The following is a 20494-nucleotide window of genomic DNA, read 5'->3' on the forward strand; positions in this document are numbered from 1 at the left end:
TGGCAGAGGGGATTTCAGGGCTCCTACCTAGCCCAGCTCAGAGCACTCATGAACTTCCCGCAATTCTCATGGTCACTCATCCGCAAGCCACTCCGTTTTTCACAAATGAATAAAATCCAGGTTTGGCCTTGGGTCAAGGCCTTTGTTCTGGATAGCCATCATCGTGTTTGGACTTAGGACCCCTTTGCTCCCCATAATAACAAATATGCCTTAGTGTCTTTATTCTCCCCATGGGTGGCAATGGAAGTGGTAGATTGGAATTAACTCACTAGAATTCCAATAACTTTTCATGGGATTACAAATACAAACTTCCTGGGCTGCAACAAGGTCCAGGATGAGCTCTTTATCACTAATATCTTTTTTTAAGACCTCATGAGGTAGGTATTATTTTCATTTTCCAGTAGAACACACTGGGGCACGGACTGCCTAAGTAATTTTCTTAAGGCCACATGGTTAGCAGAGTTCCATCGACCCCAGGCTAAGACCACAGAATCTGTGCCAACTTCACTACATTCAACCAATTTCTTTCCCTCCATCTTTAATTACTTTCCATAATTCCACAAGCTGTGGCAAAGTGACTGCTAGTTCATGTTAAATATCTTTTGGTTGATTGTTTTACGCTTTGTCATCATATGCTATCAGATGCTAAATGTATCTAGCATACTGACTTCTTTAATTCTTCCGTTCACATCCTATATGAATGATCTTTTGGTTTGAGGTTTTTAGGTTTTCCCAAACAAATGATTAACTTTCAGATGATAAAAATACTTTTGTCATTTCAGGATAATCTATCATTTGCTGGTATTTTGGATCAAATAGGCATGGGATACTCTTTAAGCACAATTTCATTAAAACTAAGCAGAGACACCCATGTATTTTCTAGCCCTGTTTCTTTATCAGCAAAGACTATGCCTCTGTTTGGTTTCACATCACTTACAAGTAATTCTTTCCTATTCACTTTTCGGATCTTAGCGTACTATGTCCTCTCCCGTGAAAAGACACCTAGGATTTGGGGAAACCCGGAAGTCGATGTCCACACTGCATGTTAGTTACATTAATTTAGTGAGATGAGAGAAACACTTTCCCTTTACCCGATGGTAGTTTCTACTTAAATAACAGTTTGCTTAGCAAGAAGAGACTTCTAGTTCTCAGAGAAGAGCTGGTACAGCCGTGATATAAACCACAGTGGCTGACCAAGAGGTAACAACAATTTATAAACTACTGTGAGACCTACAAATTGAAAAGTCAGAAGTTGTGTTTCAGGCTCACTGTAGCACCTAGCACTGTGGAGAACATCAACATTTGAAATCAATCACTTAACTGTCACTGCAGGATGTCAGAGTTAACGGTGCCTGAAGTGAACGGCAGTGCAACACCGTGCTCTTTCCCTCTTGCAAATTTAATGATGATTCTTTCTCTGGCTTTGTGCAGGTGGAACGCTGAGCACGCCCCATCCAAAGGCTATGCAAATTCTCCCGCGAGGGAAGGCAGGAACACCGCCACCACCTCAGTGCCTGCCAGGGAGTTATGCAGCATCAGCAAAAATAGGGTCTAAAAGAAATGTGCATCACACAGGCAGCCAGTGAAGAAGCAGGGACTGAGAGCAGGTGTTTGGCCGCCTGGTGAATGGTCCATTTAAAAATTCAACAATAGAGGGAAACAGGGACTACAGCAACCACCATCATGATTGGTGGAACCAGCACTTCTCAATTCAGTGTAAATTAATGCTCTAAGAAGGCACAATAGGAAGCAGATATCCTAAACCTAGTACATCACTTACTCTCAACAATATTATTGAAAAAGCACGCTCTTTAGGAAAATTACTGAAAGAACTACCGATATCCCAAATCCAGGACTGCTTCCATGTCAGGTCCCTCCATGAGATATTAATTACTAGCTAGAGGAAATAGGCAAAAACAGCTCTGTCACTGAAGAACCAACTAATTATCTTTCATAACTCTTTTGAAAAGCAAATGTGGATGTAAAAGCTCAAGTGAAAAACATGGTAAGTGCATTTATGTCTAGACTTTGCCAAGAAAATGAAAGAGTTTAAGTGCATGAAATCAAAAGATCTTACTAAACTAGAATTTCAAATCAAGGTTTAAAAAAATCAGCCTCATATTTTAGTGCATCTTGTCTTTAGAATTTTACGCTTATACAATCAGCTGGGAGTGAACACTGCTGTATATTCAAGAGGTACACGCATCCTATATGGTGAATAGCACCAATATAGAAAAATTATAAAGATAAAAAATGCTTTTCTGGCATCTCTTCCTTTAGCATGCTACACATTGCTATAAACTGCATGATAAGCAGACTATTAGAAAGCAGACCGAGTACACAAGGATATCTTCACGGCACCAGTAGAAAACCTTAAAACGGGTGGTTCAAGGGAGCAGAAAATGAAGCAGAGGTGATTACTGGGTACCACAAACAAGCCAACATGAACAGCAGGAAAGTATGAAGGGGAAAAACCCAAAGCTGCCTGTACAATATACAGTTTTTTTTTCAAATGTAAATTTTAAAGTGAATGCTGCTATTATGCTCCTGCATAAAGGAAAGCATAACAAGGCTGCTCCATTTCCCTCTAAACACAAGGCATAAAGAGAGTAAGGGATGTGAAAAGCCAATTCTTTGTGCTTCTGCTTAATCAATTGCACTCAGTTCTACTCAATGGCATAGCCACCCTGCAAAGACCACTCAGCGGTTCATGGATACGATGCTAGAAAACACTCTGAGGTCTTCTAAGAAAGGTAGGGTAAACCTACCCAAAGGGGCACGGTTTCATTACTCAATCCCAACAACTGAGCAGTAGTGTGTAGGAAATGCCCATGTCCTGAAAAGAAATAAAGATAGTAATTTATTCTGCAAATTCTGATTTTTCCATACAAAATGATTTCTTTCAAAGACTGAACCCTGAAATCACAGTAGAGTTATCTGGTGCCCTAGTCTGATTTTGTCAGGATAACCATTACATGCTGAAAGGAATAAATATGTTCTTCAAGCGTTACATCCTATGCTTACAATCTGTCAAAATGTAGAGCTGAGGAGGAGTTCTGTGTTTCTGACTGTATACATCCATCACTAGCTATCATTCTTCACACAGACAGGAAAAAGTCAACAATGAAACACAAAAGCTAAAAATAAGCCACCGAGCAATTGCTCAGAAAAGCTCCATGTTGGACATAAGGTTAAATGTACATTCCTCCCTTTCCATATTACTGCCAATTTAAAGTAATTGATATTAAGAGCTCAGATCTAGGAATAAAGAAAATAAGCATGCACTACATAAATATGTAAAAGTCAGTCATAAATCAAATTCCATGCTCATAACCATACTTGATCAATTCTCTGACTAGCACATGCCCAGAATGCAAGTAGTGACTAATGTATGTTGCTGTAAATGCCATGATAAACGACAGATACAGGCACTTGAAGTGCCAAAAAAGTCATTTCATACTAGTTGAAAATATCTCTTCATTCACAAGTGTTCAGATGTTCATCTTCAAGGGTCAATCAAATCTTTAATAAAGACCCAGTGTGCAATTTCCTACACTCATGACAAAAAACACTGCATGAAAATGAGCATGTTTTGCATGCAGAAATACCTTGAAAATATATGTGTGAGCACTGACTATAGAAAAAGTATAATCCCCCAAAACACTAGATTCAGAAAAATTTATAAGTAGATTTTTTTTGGTATTTTCATTCATTAGAATTTATTAGATGAAAAAGACAGCATAAAAACCCAACAAGTTACACACTTGAAATCTTACATATGAAAAAAGGAGACAAATTTGACAACAGTCATTTTTCACTTTTTTTCCAGCTTAAAAGTGATTCATATAACCAAATCTCATGGAAACCATAAGATATAAGTGAGATAAAAGAGGTACATGATTAATACAAATTTATTTTATAAGCCCAACTTAGAACATTTATTTTTTAGGTAAATAGTTTTCGATAAAGAGAAAAATGTGAAATAAGATTACAGTGTGTTTTTCTACACGTCTTCGCATCTGATTCATTTTTGTACTTCAGAATTTTTGTGGAGAAAACTCCGACACATACCTAAGTGACTGCAAATAGTAACATTTAACAGCTCCCTTGAAATCTCACATTATTCTCCAAGAAACAGAGAACAGCGGGAGAAGCTTCATCCCGTAGTGTGAACCCAGACTCAATAATCTATTAGCACAAATTAACTCACCATCAGTGGGCTCAAGTATGGAAACATTTTCCATGCAGTACACTTAGCTGGGTATTGCAGCCTCTTATTACAATATTTAAATCTAAATCCAACTGTAGAAAGCCAAGCTCCCACTCAGAATGTTTTAGGGTTAGGACAATCTCTATCCGAAAGCCTGAAAAGCTTGCTCAGATGCACTGACTTGGTGTCGACAGCCAGGAACACAGATGACTGACGCAGACATAGCACATGAACACCAATGGACCAGTCTAGGATTCCAGCAATGTGTGCCATCTGCACACCTGCTGGCCTTTGATCTCCTTCATTTCTTCCCAGTGATCTTGCTCCTCCTCTCCACTGCTGTTCTGACCCAGAGCAATCCAGCCAATCATTTCTTTACGTTTCATAGTACGCCTGTTATAAATGGAAATCATCAGAGTGACATCAGAGAGCTGGAAAAGGGCCACTTGAAAGACAAAGGTCTCCTTGTACACGGGATTGGGCTGACCACGTCGAAGGGATGTCTTGCAACGGGACATCTCTTGACCCACAGAATTGAGGAGGAAGAGTTTTCCATATGTGTCTATGGCAAAAGCAAAAAAAGGAAGGAGATAAGAAAACATCAGTGCTGTCATTTGCTAGTTCAGTTGTAATAGTTACATGAGCTGCAAATTTCTCTTTTCAACATATTAAGCAGTATCCTTAGGCCCAGTCTTTGCTGTTGGACAAACACACCTTTTGAGAATTATTAAAGAAACCAATTACTACCTTGAATATCTAAGGTTTCCAGGAGTTCACACTCTGACACATTGCTGATGGCCATTAGGACCCCTATTTACATAAGGTGTTTAAGTGTGCAGCTGAACGGGCAGTGGTGTTTGTGAATATGGACATATCTCCATCCATAGTGTATGTATATAACAAGGTGAACATAGCATATTCATCCTATCTATCGTCTATCTATCGCTCTATCTATTGATCTATCCATCTATTGCTCTATTGATCTATCGATTTATCGCTCTATCGATCAATCAATCAAGAGATCTTTTTCATAGCCAAATTTCTGTTTTGCACCTAGATACTTTTCTCACCCTCCACACACCCTTGGACTATCTCGTCTACCCCAGCCTACCTGCTCTCCTTTCTCTTCTGTGGATGCTGACCACATCCTTGTGTCTCCAGTGATATCCACCTGTCCTGGTTTCTATTAATGAAGTGCAGCTAGGATGCCACCATATCTTTGCTGACCTCTTTCTCCCACCAGCTATGGTCCAGATAGTCCTCCAATAGTCTTCAACCAAATTCAATGTGAACCTGTCTCGGCACCGACCACTTTTCCACCAGCGCCTGCCCACTTAGCTGCAAGGACTGGCAGTTCCCAGTGGTAGACAGGGATTGCCTTGCTCGCCATTGGACCCCATGCCTGGCCTCCTGCCTAATGTGTTAGACTTTCAGCAAATATTTTATGATGAATGTTCATGACTAATCAAGAAGCTCAACCTTCTTTATTCTTCTGTCTTCAAGTTGTCAAACTTACAAAATAAAGCTAAACCTCTCATTTTATAACCTTTTCACAAGCACTCTACAAAATAGTGATGAATGCCATGTTTTTAGTTATTAGTAGAAAGGAAAAAATATCTAACTTTAACAACATAGTCTACTTTTGCTAAAATTCCTCAGTGGGTCATTACAAATGAAACTGTCTCCCCAATTATATCTTATTTTTAAATGACATAATATAATTTTTAAAAACTTTTCTCTGAGCTACAATTTTTACTCCTAACCGGGGTGTACGGTGTTCTTTTAAAAAAAAAACCAAAATGTTTGGGTGTTTCCCGAATTCATTCTCTACATTCTGTTCAGTGCAGGGAGGAAGCTGATTAGAGTTTACAGCTCACTTCCTCAAATAACACCCAGTCAAACTGCTTAAAATGTAAACCCAGATTTCTGCAGTTTACCTTTCCCTCCAAGAGCACTGTAAGGTAGGAAACAAATTACAACCTGCAGTTTTCTTTGTATGTTGATCTTTTTCTATTCCAGTTTGATGTGTTATTTTATACACTTATCTGCTGAGAAACACAAGGTGTGAAATTACACTTCAGGTGTGAAAGCACATCTCTGTCTCAGAAACAAGGCTCTGTTCTTCAAACTCTTCTATGGAAAAAGCTGTCAGAAAACCAACAACAGGGAAATGAATTTGTGCTTTCGGGGTTGTACAGCTTCACGATTCCTGAAGGAAAAGTTTAATCCAGGCACCAGACTGTTCCAGCAACACCGCTGCCAGTCTTAGCAATAGGAACTGAGGTAATCTTGCAAACAAAGAAATGCTCATTTCACAAAGAGTAATTTTAAGTTTTATCCTGTCACAAGATTGTTTTATAATTACAAGTTAAGCCACTTCCTACCAAACTGCCATCACCAAGTTTGGGTTTTATGTCTATAAAACAGAAAATAATTTTATGAGCAATCCAGTCAGACACCTGACCAAAAGAAGGGAAATAGAGCTGATTATTCTAGTTTGAAAAGGGAAGTTTTCATCACTGTACTGATGTGCTTCTTTAATCCAGAACAGAGTCCATGCCTATGAAATCCCACTGGTGTGGAACAGTAAGAGTGCATGACAGGGTCTTTTGGGGTTTGGTGACTTACTCTAATGAGCACCCATCAGAATGTATAAAGAAAAGTCCAATTAAGTGAATTTCCAATTTAAAAGAGCTTTGTCTTAATTATTTGGAAATTGATAACAGTGGCAATAAAGCAATACTGAGCAGCATCTCATTTTCTGTTAATGATTCAGAAAGCTTTATGGTATCTTTAGTAACTCAGAGCCATTATCAAAAGGCCAAATGGGTCATAATTCCTTAATAGTCCTGTCAACTGCTTTATTGGTCACTTATCTCATCATAAAGGAAGATGTCACATGTACCAAAACATTTATAATAGTATATAATCTCCAACTTATCATGGTATAAAAGGATGTCATTTGGAATTCAGAAGGCATTTTTGAGAAAGAACATGGTACCACAAGGTTAGTAACAGATTCCACACAAAATGCCCACCCTACTCACAGTATAATGTTTTATCAACTGTATTACAGACTCAGTCAGAGTTAGGGTACAACATACTCTAATTTTCTGGCAGCAGGGCACTTAACCTTCCCATCCCTTTTAATTTATTAATATTCACAGAGCATTTTAAGCACACATAAGAGAATAGTGAATGATGTCACACATACCGAGTTGGGTAGTTGGGCACCGTGTGTCATACTTGCTGCTAACCATTTATGTTTCTCATTTGATTTTCAAGAAATAAATATTACAATTGAAGATCCTTGAATATATCTCCTGGAACATGTTCAAATTGTCTTAGATTCGGAGCTCACATTCATGTATGTTTTCAGATCTTTACCATATTAGATGTAAATAAACACAGCCAAAATATATCAACACTATTCTGTATATTAAAAATATTCAACATTGTATGTCTTCTTGAAATTTGTTTTCGTTCAGCATTAAATTTTTTAATATTGCCCTTATGTATGTAACCCTGTGATTCACTTATTTTATCTGCTGTTCCAGTGTATTTGTAAACCACAACGTTTTTAGTCATTCTCTTAATTGTTGGACATTGGTTTATTGTAACCAAGCACTGAAAAGCCTTCAGTGAACGTTTTTCTTTATTTTGAATTATACTGATTTTCACATTTTCTCCAGGAAATACATGAGTGGATTTCTGCGTACTTTACAAAATCTGCACACAAGATGCAAAATCTTTACTAATTGTATTTATTGCTAATATCTTTCCTCTGCCTATGGTTGATATTTCTGCTGTTTATCATGATTTTTGCAGTGCAAACATTTTAAGTTTTTGTGGAGTCAGGTTTATCAGAGCCTTTCTTTTCAGATGATACTTTTTTTCTACAATTAAAAACCCTATCCAAACTCAGTAGTCTCCCATATTGCCTTCCATGAATCATAAGAATTTCTTTTTCACATTAGATCTTTAATCCAGCTGGAATGATCTTTTCATGTACTATGAGGTAAGTATCTATTTTTTCTATATGGAAAGCATTATTCCTTTTATCTCCCTACTGAGGAGATAATGTCTGTCAGATATTAAGCACTAAGGCTTGAGTATCTTTCTTTAAGACTGATAATACTTATTATCATCATTTTATTAAAAAATATCTTGACGCCAGGGAGATAGCTCCGCGGCACAGCGCCAGCCTGGGAAGCGCAAGGTCCTGAGTTCGACTCCTGGTACCAAAAAAATAAATAAAGTTCTAGGATTTCAACTCTTCTATAAAATATCTTGGTATCTGTGCCAGATAATCCCTGTATGAATTTTAGAATTAGCTTGTCAAGTTCTGTAAAAACAAACAAAAAATACTAAAAACCACTACTGGACATTTTATTGGGATTGTACTGGATATATGGATTAATTTGGAAAAAGCTATTGTTTTTACAATATGGAATGTTTTCATCAATGAACATGGTATAACTATCAACTAAGCTTTGTTTTGTTTTTCAAAAGGTTTTTTCCTCATTTTCCTGCAATTTATTTACTTATTCCTTATTCATGTTATCTTTTGGAACATTAGGTATTTTGTTGTTCTATAGAATTAATCTGAAACTCTACTTTCTAATTCCTTTGGATAGAATAGAATAGAAATTACTTTTTATGAGATTATTCTAAATTTTTCTTGTATTTTTAAAATGTAGACAGATTTTTAATTTTCACTTCAGAGCCTTGCTGGGTCTCAGGAACCCACTTCCCTCCCTCTTCTCTTGCTCATGCTGATAAATTCCAGCATCTTACACCAAATCTCAGAGATGCTCTTTCTCTGCTGCTCATCACCCAGCCATCTTCCCAGAAGTCCATATTTTCTATAAATAATGCTAGCTTTATTTTTCCCAAGCTTTATTTTTTTAATTTCTTTTTCTTACTCTATCGAACTATATACTATCAAAGATAAATAATTCCCTTTTGTTCCATATACTAGTTAATATTCAATACCATTTCCAACTTTGAGCTCTTTCCTATACTATGGGGCATAAGGCCTTAAGACTACATTCCCATAATGTCTTGCCAGTATGCTTTCAGTTAGACTCCAAGAATAAAAGCTGCCTATATAGCATAGTAAGTCGAAGGGAAGTCACAGTAAAGGCCCACGAACCAGCTGCAAGCATATGCAAGGTACCTATAGGTGACAGCAAAGGAATTACATCCATAGTATTCAAGAATCCTTGAGAATAACCTTCTCTCTGCACACAGTTCAGATCTTATGGGCATCTTGCCTATGATGCCTGTGCTTCTAGATTTCCTGAAAACAGTCTTTCTGGTCTTTATTCCCCAAATTTCCCAGGGTTAAACCTAAACAACTTCGGCCATGTATAACTAGAATATTTCTTATTTTCCTAACAAAGATCTGACTAATATAGTAACTAGAAATCGCAGTTGGCATGCTGCCATATAAAAAAAGAGGAAGAAAACAGAAACAGAAGCAGGAGCCTTGGCCTAGAAGTTGTATGCCAGGTAATAAAGAAACTAATATCAGAGGATAGAACAGAAATCTGTAATCTATATTTTGTGATGGTAAAACTGCCATCTGCTCTAACTTGGAAGGAAGAACATATGCCTAATGAGTTTGTTGCTCTAGGGAAATAGATTTCAAAAAAAAATTTAGAAGTGTGTTTTCAGTGTTACTGCCTTCTCTTAGGGTAAGAGAGGTAAAGGTAAGCTTTGAATATGCAAAGAAAAAGAGAAAATACAGAAATCAGATTTTTTTTTTTACTTGAGAAATGAATTGCTTCCAGATTTCTAAATAAGAGATGAATTTTAAAAGTCTCTGAATAACAAAGACCTACTAAACTTCCTTAACTTAATAATGTGGCTGTTAATTCAGGTCAAATTCTAAAGAAAAGTGTGGCCTTCCCTGCACATTTGAGTTGGGTGGTCATGTAGCTGAGTTCTGAACACTAGAATGTGAGGGGCAATATCAGGTTCAATCATAGCTATATTCAACCATTCCTACCCAAGCAAGAAATCTCCCAAGATGTCTTTTCCCCTTCCAGGGTAACAAGAGAGGACGCAGTTTAAATGTAACATTTTTGGCTCATTAAATGGCAAAAACCTGTCTGCTTTACTCAGAACTCAGAGGAAAGTCACACAGAAGTCACACAAGTCAGGTTGGACTGTGACACAAAAGTGCTTTTGCTAAGTTAAGCCAATGAGAATGCAGGGTTTATGTGTTAAAGCGTTAGAGCTGAGTATTCATTAGCACATCCTTTACTATACATCTGCTAAGAGTTATTTTTACCACTACTGAATAGTGTATTTGATCAAAAGCTTCTGTTTGTATCTATGAGATAATTATGTTTTCTCATAAATCAGTTAATATGTGAATTATACTAGCAGATTTTGTAATATTAAATCATTCTTGCATTCATAAGCTAAGCCCAACTGGTTGGTAATTAGTGTTTTTTCTTTCCTTGTGTATTACGAAGCTCGGAGAGCCCAGTATGCACCACACGTGTGAAGGAGGGTGAGCAAAGGGAAAAGGGAGAGATTGGAAAGAAGAGCATAATCTTATAAAGCATAATCCTACATCTATTTTTATATAGCAATTTTTGTCCCATTATATTTATTATGAATAATGCCATCTTTATTTATATTTACTGTTTTGATGTATACTACTTATCCTTCATTTTCTATGGTTTCAAAATATTCTATTTTCTGCTGGTTTTATTCTCACTTATTGTCTCTCAGTTTCAAAGTTAGATTAAAATGTGAACATGTACACATGATTTAATACCAAATTAATCAACATCTCTGCCTTTTCTTTTCTAATCTTTCCAGTTTTAATAGTCTTTATTTTTTTAGAGCAGTTTTAGGTTTATGACAAAATCAAGTAGAAGATACAAAGATCCCTCCTGTAGTACTTGCTCCCACATAGGTACACTCCTCAGGTTTATAATTTTGATCTTTTTTCCTTGAAGCATTGCACCAATCTAAACAAGCATTTCTTCAGTTCTTGTATGAGTTATTCACTACCTGGTTTTACAATATTTTCTGATCTCTCTCTAATATATTTGCCCAAGTTTTCAAAATTGTAGTAAAATACATATAACACAAAAGTTACCATCTTAACTATGTTAAGTGTGCAGTTCAGTGGTATTAAAGGCATTTGTAGCATGTGATCATCACCACCAACCATCTCCTGAATTCTTTTCATCTTGTACAAACTGGAAAACTATATGCACCAAATACCACCTGTCTATTTTGCTCTCTCCTCAGCTGCCTGAAACCATATTTTGTGTCTCTATCATGTTTATTACTCTAAATACTTCACACAAAGGTATATGTCTGAATTTCCTTCCTTTCTAGAGCTGAATAGTCTCAAATTATAAGTATATGATACATCTTATTTACCCATTAATCCATCAGTGGACATTTAGAGTCCTTCATATTTTAACTAATGTGAGTAATAGTGCTATGAAAATGGTTGTACAAATATATTCTCCAGGTCTTACTTTCAATTCTTTTGGGTATACACCCCCAAATAGAATGGCTCAGTCATACGATATTTCTGTCTTTTTTAAAAGACCCTCTATATGGTTTTCTATAGCAGCTGGACCACTCTTCATCCTCCTGTAATGTACAGGGCTTCCATTTTTAAATTTTTCCACATAGCAATATTTGTAATTTGGGGGAGGTTCTTTTTCTTGAAAGTCATTACCCTAATGGGTGAGAGGTGATATTTCATTGCAACCTTGATTTGCATTCTCCTAACAACTCATGCCATTGAGCATATTAGCACATCCCTGGTGGTCATTTGTGTATCTTTTTTGGAGAAATGTATCCTCAAATTCTTTGCCCATTTTAAAATCAGATCATTTCTTTTCGTGTTACTGAGTTTTAGGAGTTCTCTATACATCCTGGATATTAATCCAGTCTCGGAAATACGATTTGTAAATATTTCCCCATTCCAAGGGTTGCCTAGCTGCCCTATCTTCTGGTGCACAAAGCTTCTTGTATAAAGTCCAATTTGTCTTATTTTATTGTGCAGCCTATGACTTTGGTGTCATATCCAAGAAGTTGTCACCAACTCCGATGTGAAGATTTTGCTCTATTTTTTTCTTCCAAAGCTTTTCTATTTTAGGCCTTGCATTTAGGCCTTTGATCCATTTTGAGAGATTTTTAAGTATGATGTTAGTTATGGACCCAACCGCATTTTATTTTTTAATTTAATTTATTTTATTTTATTTTATTTTTGTTGGCATGTCGATATCCAGGTTTCCCAACACCATTTTTATTTTTTAAAAAAGCCATCCTTTCCCCCAATGATTTGTCTTGGCATCCTTGTGAAAAATCAAGGAGCCACACATAGCACTCTCCGCCCTCTTCTTGAGCAAATAAGCCCATTAGAATCCTTTGACTTCCCTCTCCCAATCCATTCCTTCATGTTTCATCTGCCTAGAATTTTACTTCGACTTTGTTTTGCTCCCAACATTAGTAACTTTTATTACAGTTCCTAATTTTGTTTAATACAATTCACGCAAGCTTCCATCTGCTTTCATGTTTACCAATTTCTTTGTTCATTCTTCCTTCTTTGTATCTTATTACTTCTTCCTATTTTCAATTTCTTCCCTGCAGGAACACATTATTTCACAGTTCTTTCAGCGACAGACCCTTTCAAACTTAGTGGAAATATCTTCCTTTTTCCTTTACTGAGTACTAAAGTGTTGAGTTCGTTTCTCTCAAGAGTTTGGTATTCCTGTCCCACTGTCCCGGCAGTTATCATGGCCCTCTCTGTGTCTTATTTGGAGAAACGCATACTCAAGTTCTTTTCGCATTTTTAAATCCAGTTGCTTAGATTTTTAATTGAGTTTTAGTGTTTATCTATTGTAGATATTAATACCTTTGTGAAAGTAGGATTTGCAAATTTTCCACATTTTATGGGTTTCCTGGCTACTCGGTTGTCTTCTTTTTTTTTTTTTTTTTTTTTTTTTTGTCCGGTACCGGGAACCGAACTCGTGACCTTGTGCTTGCCAGGCAGGCGCTTTTGCCACTGAGCTAAACCCCCAGCCCCTTCAGTTGTCTTCTGATGCACACAGATACTATGCATGACCTTTGAGGAAACCATCCCCCAGCCACTCAGGTTCTCCGTAGATAACTACTGCATATTTTAATTTTTGACTGCATGACAGTGATACTGGGGATTGAATCCAGGGCCTCTGCATTGAGGTACACCCCCTGCCTTTTTAAAATTTTGAGATGGGGGTTTCACTAAGCCGTCTACACTGGGCTTGAATTTATGATCCTCCTACCTCAGCTTCTGAGAGCACTGAGAATACAGGTGTGTGTCACCACACCCAGCCTAAAGTATCTTCATTCAGAGTCAGTTTTCGTGGCACACATCTGTAATCCCAGCTCCTTGGGAGGCTAAAGCAGGACAGCTGCAAGTTCAAGGCCAGCCTGGGCAATATAGTAAGACCTTGTGGCAAAATAAAAAATAAAAATGGCCAGGTATATAGCTCAGTGGTAGAGTGCTCCTGGGTTTAATCCCTAGTATAACACACACACACACACACACACACACACACACACACAAATATTTTACTGCTTATTCAGTTATAAATCAAACACTGTGGTCATTGCCTTTTTTCCTGTTGCTTTTAAGATTTCCTATCTAATTTTGATATCATTGGGACAACTAAATGGTTTGCTATAAAAAAGAAATACCATATATGCACTCAATAAATTAGTGCCAAATCTAAATCTTTGCATGAACCAGACATAATTATAAGCACCTACAGGCTACTAACACACTGCACTTAGCTGAACATTGGACCAGAATTTTAGAAAAAGGTTGTGTGCCCCACGTGTTCTCATTTTTGTTGAGTGCGTTTTCCTTGCACATTTGTAGAATATATCCTCAGCATTCCACTTACAGTGAACACAAGGCAGCTTGATTCGCTTTTTTGTTTTTCTTTCTTCTAGTCTCTGCTATTGTGAGTGCCTAACAAGGTTAATATGCTGATGCTGTTAAGTATTATCATTTGAGATGTAATTATCACATGCGGCTAATCGTGCACATGCTGAGAGGCTGGGGAACTCGTTGTTCTTAACTGGAGGGGACATCTTAATGATAGTTTTTGACAAGGACCATTATATGTGTATATATACACAATGCAGTAGCACAGAGGAGAAGGAAGCGTAGCAAACATGAAGATGGAGAACCTGCCAATAGCGAAATTTTTTAAAAGCATAGCACATGTGCCCATACTATTCCCTTGTCAACCCCCTCATTTAATTGAGAAGAAAATTAAGTTCACAGAGGTTAAACCAAATGTCAGAACAGTGCAGTAACTGGGTGGCAGGCCTAGGATAAGAACAGAACAGTGCTGATAATTGTGGTTGGCTTTCTCACGAAGCCAAATTCAAAAGATAGGAAAATGCTTCTAATTCTTCTCGACAACCTTTTCAAAAGCCTTTGCCAATGAACACCAACATTTCAGATGTCCACCAGATACCACAGTCACACTGCTTATCCCAGGACCATCAGCTATGTAGAGACCTAGAGACCATCCTTTGCCATTGGCAGATTTGTAAAGTAGCCTATACCATCTTAATAAGCAATAATGATTCTGGACACTGACCATTCATTCTGAGGGAGGTATTACCTTAAAAATGATTAGGATGATGTTTGGCAAATTGTTATTTGATTTGAGCTAAGATTACTTCATGGTGTTACCTCATTTAAATATGAGTTATGAAATAGAGTCTATCGGCTAGTTTCAGTAATTTTCAAATTTGTCTTTTTTGACTTCCCTACCTTACTTAAGTGACTGAAAAGAGTGAATCACTTTATAACATGTTATAACATAGGCATTTTCACCAAAATATGACTGACAGATCTACTTATCTATATCAGATGAGCAGAGAAAAAGCTTAAAATCAGAGAAGAAGACATGGTCAGCACATACTTTTGCTTGGAATAGATGTGGTTTAAGGAGGACATGCCAGAATCCTGCAGTTTCAGTTGCTTGCTATTCTTTTATCCTATTCAAGGCAAAGCCAGAGGAACAGGATTAGATAGATCTTGAAATGTCACCCCAATATAAAAAAAAAAAAAAACTGTATTGCCAGCCACAAAAGCCTTTTATATAGCTGAGATTCATGTTTTGTTTTGCTGACCCACTTGACCTAGCTTATCTATTTCAGAGCAGGCTGGATGGCTTCCCTGATATTTTATAAAAATTCTTTATATCCAGAAAACTTGAAATCATTGTATGGTAGAGACACATATACCCGCCATCTTGAATGTTAGATCTTTTATTGTGTTCCATTTGCCTTCCCACCTCTCTGTGCATGTATCCACCCATCAGCCCATTTCAGTTGTTGCTGTCACTACTATTCTCCTCTCACCACTAATATTCACCTCTGCATGCCTTTTGTTAACTAGAATTCAGTGCATCATGGTTCTTCCTTAGGATAAAATTCATAAATACGAAAAGCTTAGTTTGATTCAGTAAGTAGTGACACATACATAGCTCACTGGCCACAGTGCTGCCAAGATATGGAACATTTTCATTACCCCAGAACATTCCCTCACATCCCTACTGAGTACATCCTGGCACCGATACCATTTTGGAGACAACTATCCTCTGATTTTTTCCACTATAGACTATCTCTGCGTTTTATAAATTTTATGACAAAGGAATCATACAGTGGATACTCGCTCAGTTTTTGAGATTCCTAATGTTTAATGCCTAAATTCATTTTGTTTTTATTGCTGAATAGTATTCCTTTATATAAATACATCGTAATTTTGTTGTTCCCTTTCCAGTGAACTCTCTTTTGTTTTTTGCCATTATGAATAAAGATGCTATAAATATTCTTGTATACAAAGTGTTTTTGACTTATGAATCAATGCCTAAGACTGGAACTTCTGGATTCTCAGTGCATGTTTTGTCATATAAGAAAGTACCTGGTCTTTTCCACAAAGTGGTTGTTCCATTTTTCAGTCACACTGCGAATATATTCTCTATATCCTCAACAGGCTTTTTAATTTTATACTGTCAGTGGGGAGACTGGAAAGAGAGTGCAGCAGAGGGCTGGGTGGCACTGGCGGGAGCTTCACCATGGGTCCCATCAGCTCCTACCTATTGGTGTAAAGCCCACCCAAGCTGTTTCCCCTGAGCATTTCACCTCAGAAGCCAGCTGGGGGTAGGATTTATATCTTGGTGGCTTATTTCTTATAAGACCCTAAGAGGGCAAGAACTTCATCTAGCGTGTGTCTAACACCTCTATCTTGCTTAGGAAGAAAAGCTTAAAATACCAAAATGACCATCTGACTGGATCAAGTAGGCAAGTTCAAAGTCATCTTTTATTTCAGGAAATATTCCTAGGCAAAAGATTGTCACTCTTAAACCTCAGCCTTTGTCTCTGTTTCTGGCAAGATGCAAAACCCTTAACAATAGACAACAAAAGTTTCCAGTAGTCAGGTTCAACCTGTTCTCCTTTGTGCATTTCCTTCTTAAACATCATTCTTTCCACGATCGTAACCCTAGGTCAATGTCCCTGCTCTAAGTCTCAGCCGAGAGCCTGAAATGCAGTACTTTGTGACCCGTGCTCACATTAGCTTCCTAGGATCCCCGTCACTCCTTCACAGACAGCCCCCCTGGCTTGGCTCTGACACAGAACCCTGGCTGCACTCCCCTCACCTCCCTCGGGAACAGCACGCTTGGCATTGCTCCCACCACCGCTCCCCACTCATGGACCCATTCATCTCCCGGCTCTCCTCCTCTTTCTGTGTCTCCCCCTTTCTTTCAGTGCTGCTCAGTTACCTCATAAAATTCTTATTCTCTTCCATATGGGAACTAAAAATGTCTCCTGAGCTTGCCTGATAACTGTCAAAGCAGTGTTAGTACGATAACGAGGCAAGACATAATGAAGAACCGATGCCACCAACAACTACAGCTCTTGAAAGTACCAAGAGGTCCCTTTCAGGAGCACGACAAAGGAACTTTCTACTTTCTCCTCCCCTCCTAATTAAACTGGCTTTTCCTCAAGTACCACCATTTTGAACACACAAAAAAACTTTTGTCTTCAGTACCAGATTTCTGTTTTAATTAATATCTTCACAACAGAATTGTTTTCTAATACTTTGGTTGCAGAGATACACTGTGTCGATTATGTTGTAGGTTAAATTGCAACACTCTGTCTATGACAAATCATGTACTAAATGCCACACTGACTTAAACTCCTGGAATCAAATCAACGTCTAAATTAGGACTTGCTTTTTTCTCCTGCACAGCTTTAAATATTTGCTACAAGAATTTTCTTTCGTATAGCAATTTAGGAAGGTACAATAATACTGCCTTCAGCATCACACTTTTAAGTGTAATAGCCCTTCCTATAAAGCATATATTGTTATCACCCTCCCCCCATTTTACAGATGAGGAAACAGATTCAGAACGGTTCAGTAACTCACAGCTTAGTAAATAACAGAGTCTAAATTCACATTGGGTTTATCAGCCTCTGCTTGATTCAATGCTCTGTACTGGCTGCTGCTACCCAGAACCCAAAGTAAAGCTTCGTACCTTGGCCTGAACAGATCATGTCTGTGTGACACTCCCCTCCAGCTCCATTAGGCTTTGTATCTCCAGCGTGCTCCTAAAAACTTTGTTCAGATCTTACCAGATCTCAGAAGGGCAGGGAAAGAGATTGGCAAAAGCTCAAGAAGAGCAGTAAATCCTGATCTTTAGTAAATTCAGAGCTATTGTGGAAAACAAAGCTGTATGTAACTAAGAGATTCTAGCTGTGCAATTGATAATCAGCATCTATTATACATTCTAAATAGCTCTCACCTGGCTCTGAGTGTCGACACAAAATGTGGGTCATGCATCTGGTCGCTTCTGCCACCCAAAGGTTTCCCTTACTAATGTGCTCTAATGGCTGTCATACAGCTCAACTAATGAGATACCCACTTACAACAGATGCTCTGTGCTTTGCAGTCTGATGCACTGTGAGGATCAAAAAAGGATGAGAGCCCCGATTCAACAGCAGGAACTGATCCTTTTCTATTTGCTCACCTGGCTCTTCCCTGGCTGTTGCCTTGGGAGGGCAGAGCCCATTGACTCTTTCAACTTACAGCATGAGTTGATTTTGTCCTCCTTTTAATAAGACTTAGTGCCTGTGGCCAGCAGGCCCCTCACCCTTCACTGTACGCACTTTCTAGTGTATTTTTCCTCTACATGAAAGGCTAGAGAGTCAACATTATTCAGACTCTCTTGCAGCTAGCATTCTATACACAAATTGGTTTTCTAAGATTAAAAGCACAGTGGTACTTCAGTTCACAAACACCTTTGGTTGCAAACAATTTGGTTCACAAACAGAAGCATCTGGCAAAATTTTATTTTTGTTTGAGAACTCTCCACCAAGTGACAAACAAGACCTTAGCCATCTTTCCTGCATGAACATGAATGTGGCCATCTTTTTCAGAACTGTAGGATGAATTAAGTTCATGAACTGAGGTACCATTGTATCTGCATAAGGTCCAGAGGCAGATATGAGACAGAAACCATTTCCCTAGCCCATTCAAGCTTCCTCTGATGACAGGTAAGATCATTATAAAGTAGACTAATTTTTAACAGCACATTCCAATGTTCAGCTCCAGTTGCCCAAGTTGAAAGGCTGTTGAGGGAATTAGTGACAGTAACTGAGTCTGGTTTGCTAAACCCTGGAGTATAGCCATGGGGTATGTCAAGACCCCTTCTTTCTAGTGGTGACCTCAGAAATGGCCACTTCCTAGGATGAGATAGATAGTCCTGCATCTCACCAGATCTGCCTCCCACACCTCCTTCTCCAGCATCATCATAACCATTACCATTTCTTGCATTCTCACTATGTGTGAGGGACATTCTCACTATGTGTTAGGCACCATGCTAAACCTTTTACATATATCATTTGATTTAAATCTCAAAATAATCCTACCAAAGGGGATTATTAAGATCTCTTCCTCTTTGCACCAGATAAATTAACTGGGTTTTAGAAAAGATATAAATTGTACAAGATCAGGGCAAAGATAACAGATGGATAGATAGAAGAGCTAAAGCTGGAATTCCATCCCAGCTCTGCCTCCTTCCAAAATCAGAGCTCTGCCTCTTTAAAGTTGAGGGTCTGGGACATACTGGAAATTTTTCACTGTTTATTCAGAATACATTTCTAAAAAGACATCATTCTTTTCTTTTAAACAATACAGATACACAGGCAAGTCTATTTCATGTTGGGTGCATCTAGGTACTATAGAAGCCTTTAATCTAATGAAATAGAAAGCCATTTAGAAATCCAGAGGTATTGCTTGGTGAAATTTTTCCTAAACCATATTAAGCTCATTTTTACTGTAAAAATTAAAGAATTAAGATGAATACAGACACAACCTTCTACTTGCCTCTGGAAGAACCAGAGCTAGGGGGGACAGATACACTTACCAGGCACTCGGTTAACAGCAAGATTTCGGAAATGGCTCCCCTTGATCATTTCCACAGATAATCGGCCCGTTGTGGCATTGTAGGACAGCCCCACCAATATCTCTGGCGCCCCTCCATGCGACAATGACTGCGTGGATGAAGCACTATCACTGTGAGAAACCGCAGATGGGCTGAGCGGAGACTCTCTACTCTGGAGGAGAAGAACAACAAAGAATCCATTGGCCTGCGCTGTACTCCTCTTTTAGAGAAAGCCAACACTATGTTTGGTGAAATTGTGACCCTATCTCAATGACTGCCAAAGATTACTAACAGCGCACTCGGTGTGAATTACAATGTGCTCAGAGAGTACAGCCACAGATGAGATCCTCTGCATTATTAGCTGATATATTTGCCCCAAGAGCTGTCTCCATTCAGTGTTTCCTTTCTAAAGACAAAACATACAAAGATGTTATTACTAGCGTAAATCAAGTCTTCCAAGATACACGGGGAGCTAATAATATATTCAGTATAGACCAAAATTCCCTCCTGTATAATTTGTGCTTGAATTTTGTTTCTGTTCTCAGCAGCCTCTTGATGAATGTGGCCATTCAGGAGGCTTTTGGTCTCAAATACAAAAGCAATGGCCACTAGATTTTTGACCAGCACAGTTCCGGTTCTCAATATTGTCAGGTACAGTATATACCGAATTCTATATTTGGCCTCCTAAACAAATGAATTACAATGAAAATGAGCACCTTTGCAACTGTTTGATGAGAAAATGATGCATGGACTATGGATCTCGGCCACCCAACAAGCACTGGATAAGCCC

At 38.1% G+C, this 20494-nt stretch overlaps 1 protein-coding gene across 1 annotated transcript in view; it reads right to left on the reverse strand.

Annotated features, from left to right (window-relative positions):
* Nucleotides 1-3652: 3652 nt before the first annotated feature.
* The window catches only part of Syt16 (synaptotagmin XVI), a 326721-nt gene continuing 309879 nt past the window's right edge, over nt 3653-20494 (reverse strand). Inside the window, exons 6-7 of the mRNA XM_013522016.1 lie at nt 19687-19876; nt 3653-4772 (exon numbers count right to left, since the gene is read on the reverse strand). Coding sequence (XP_013377470.1) covers nt 4459-4772; nt 19687-19876 — 504 coding nt within the window. The 3' untranslated portion in view covers nt 3653-4458. The remainder of the gene's footprint in view (nt 4773-19686; nt 19877-20494) is intronic.

This window comes from Chinchilla lanigera, unplaced genomic scaffold (genome assembly GCF_000276665.1).
Source record: "Chinchilla lanigera isolate Chin_1 unplaced genomic scaffold, ChiLan1.0 scaffold00065, whole genome shotgun sequence".
In the NCBI taxonomy this organism is placed as follows: Eukaryota; Metazoa; Chordata; class Mammalia; order Rodentia; family Chinchillidae; genus Chinchilla; species Chinchilla lanigera.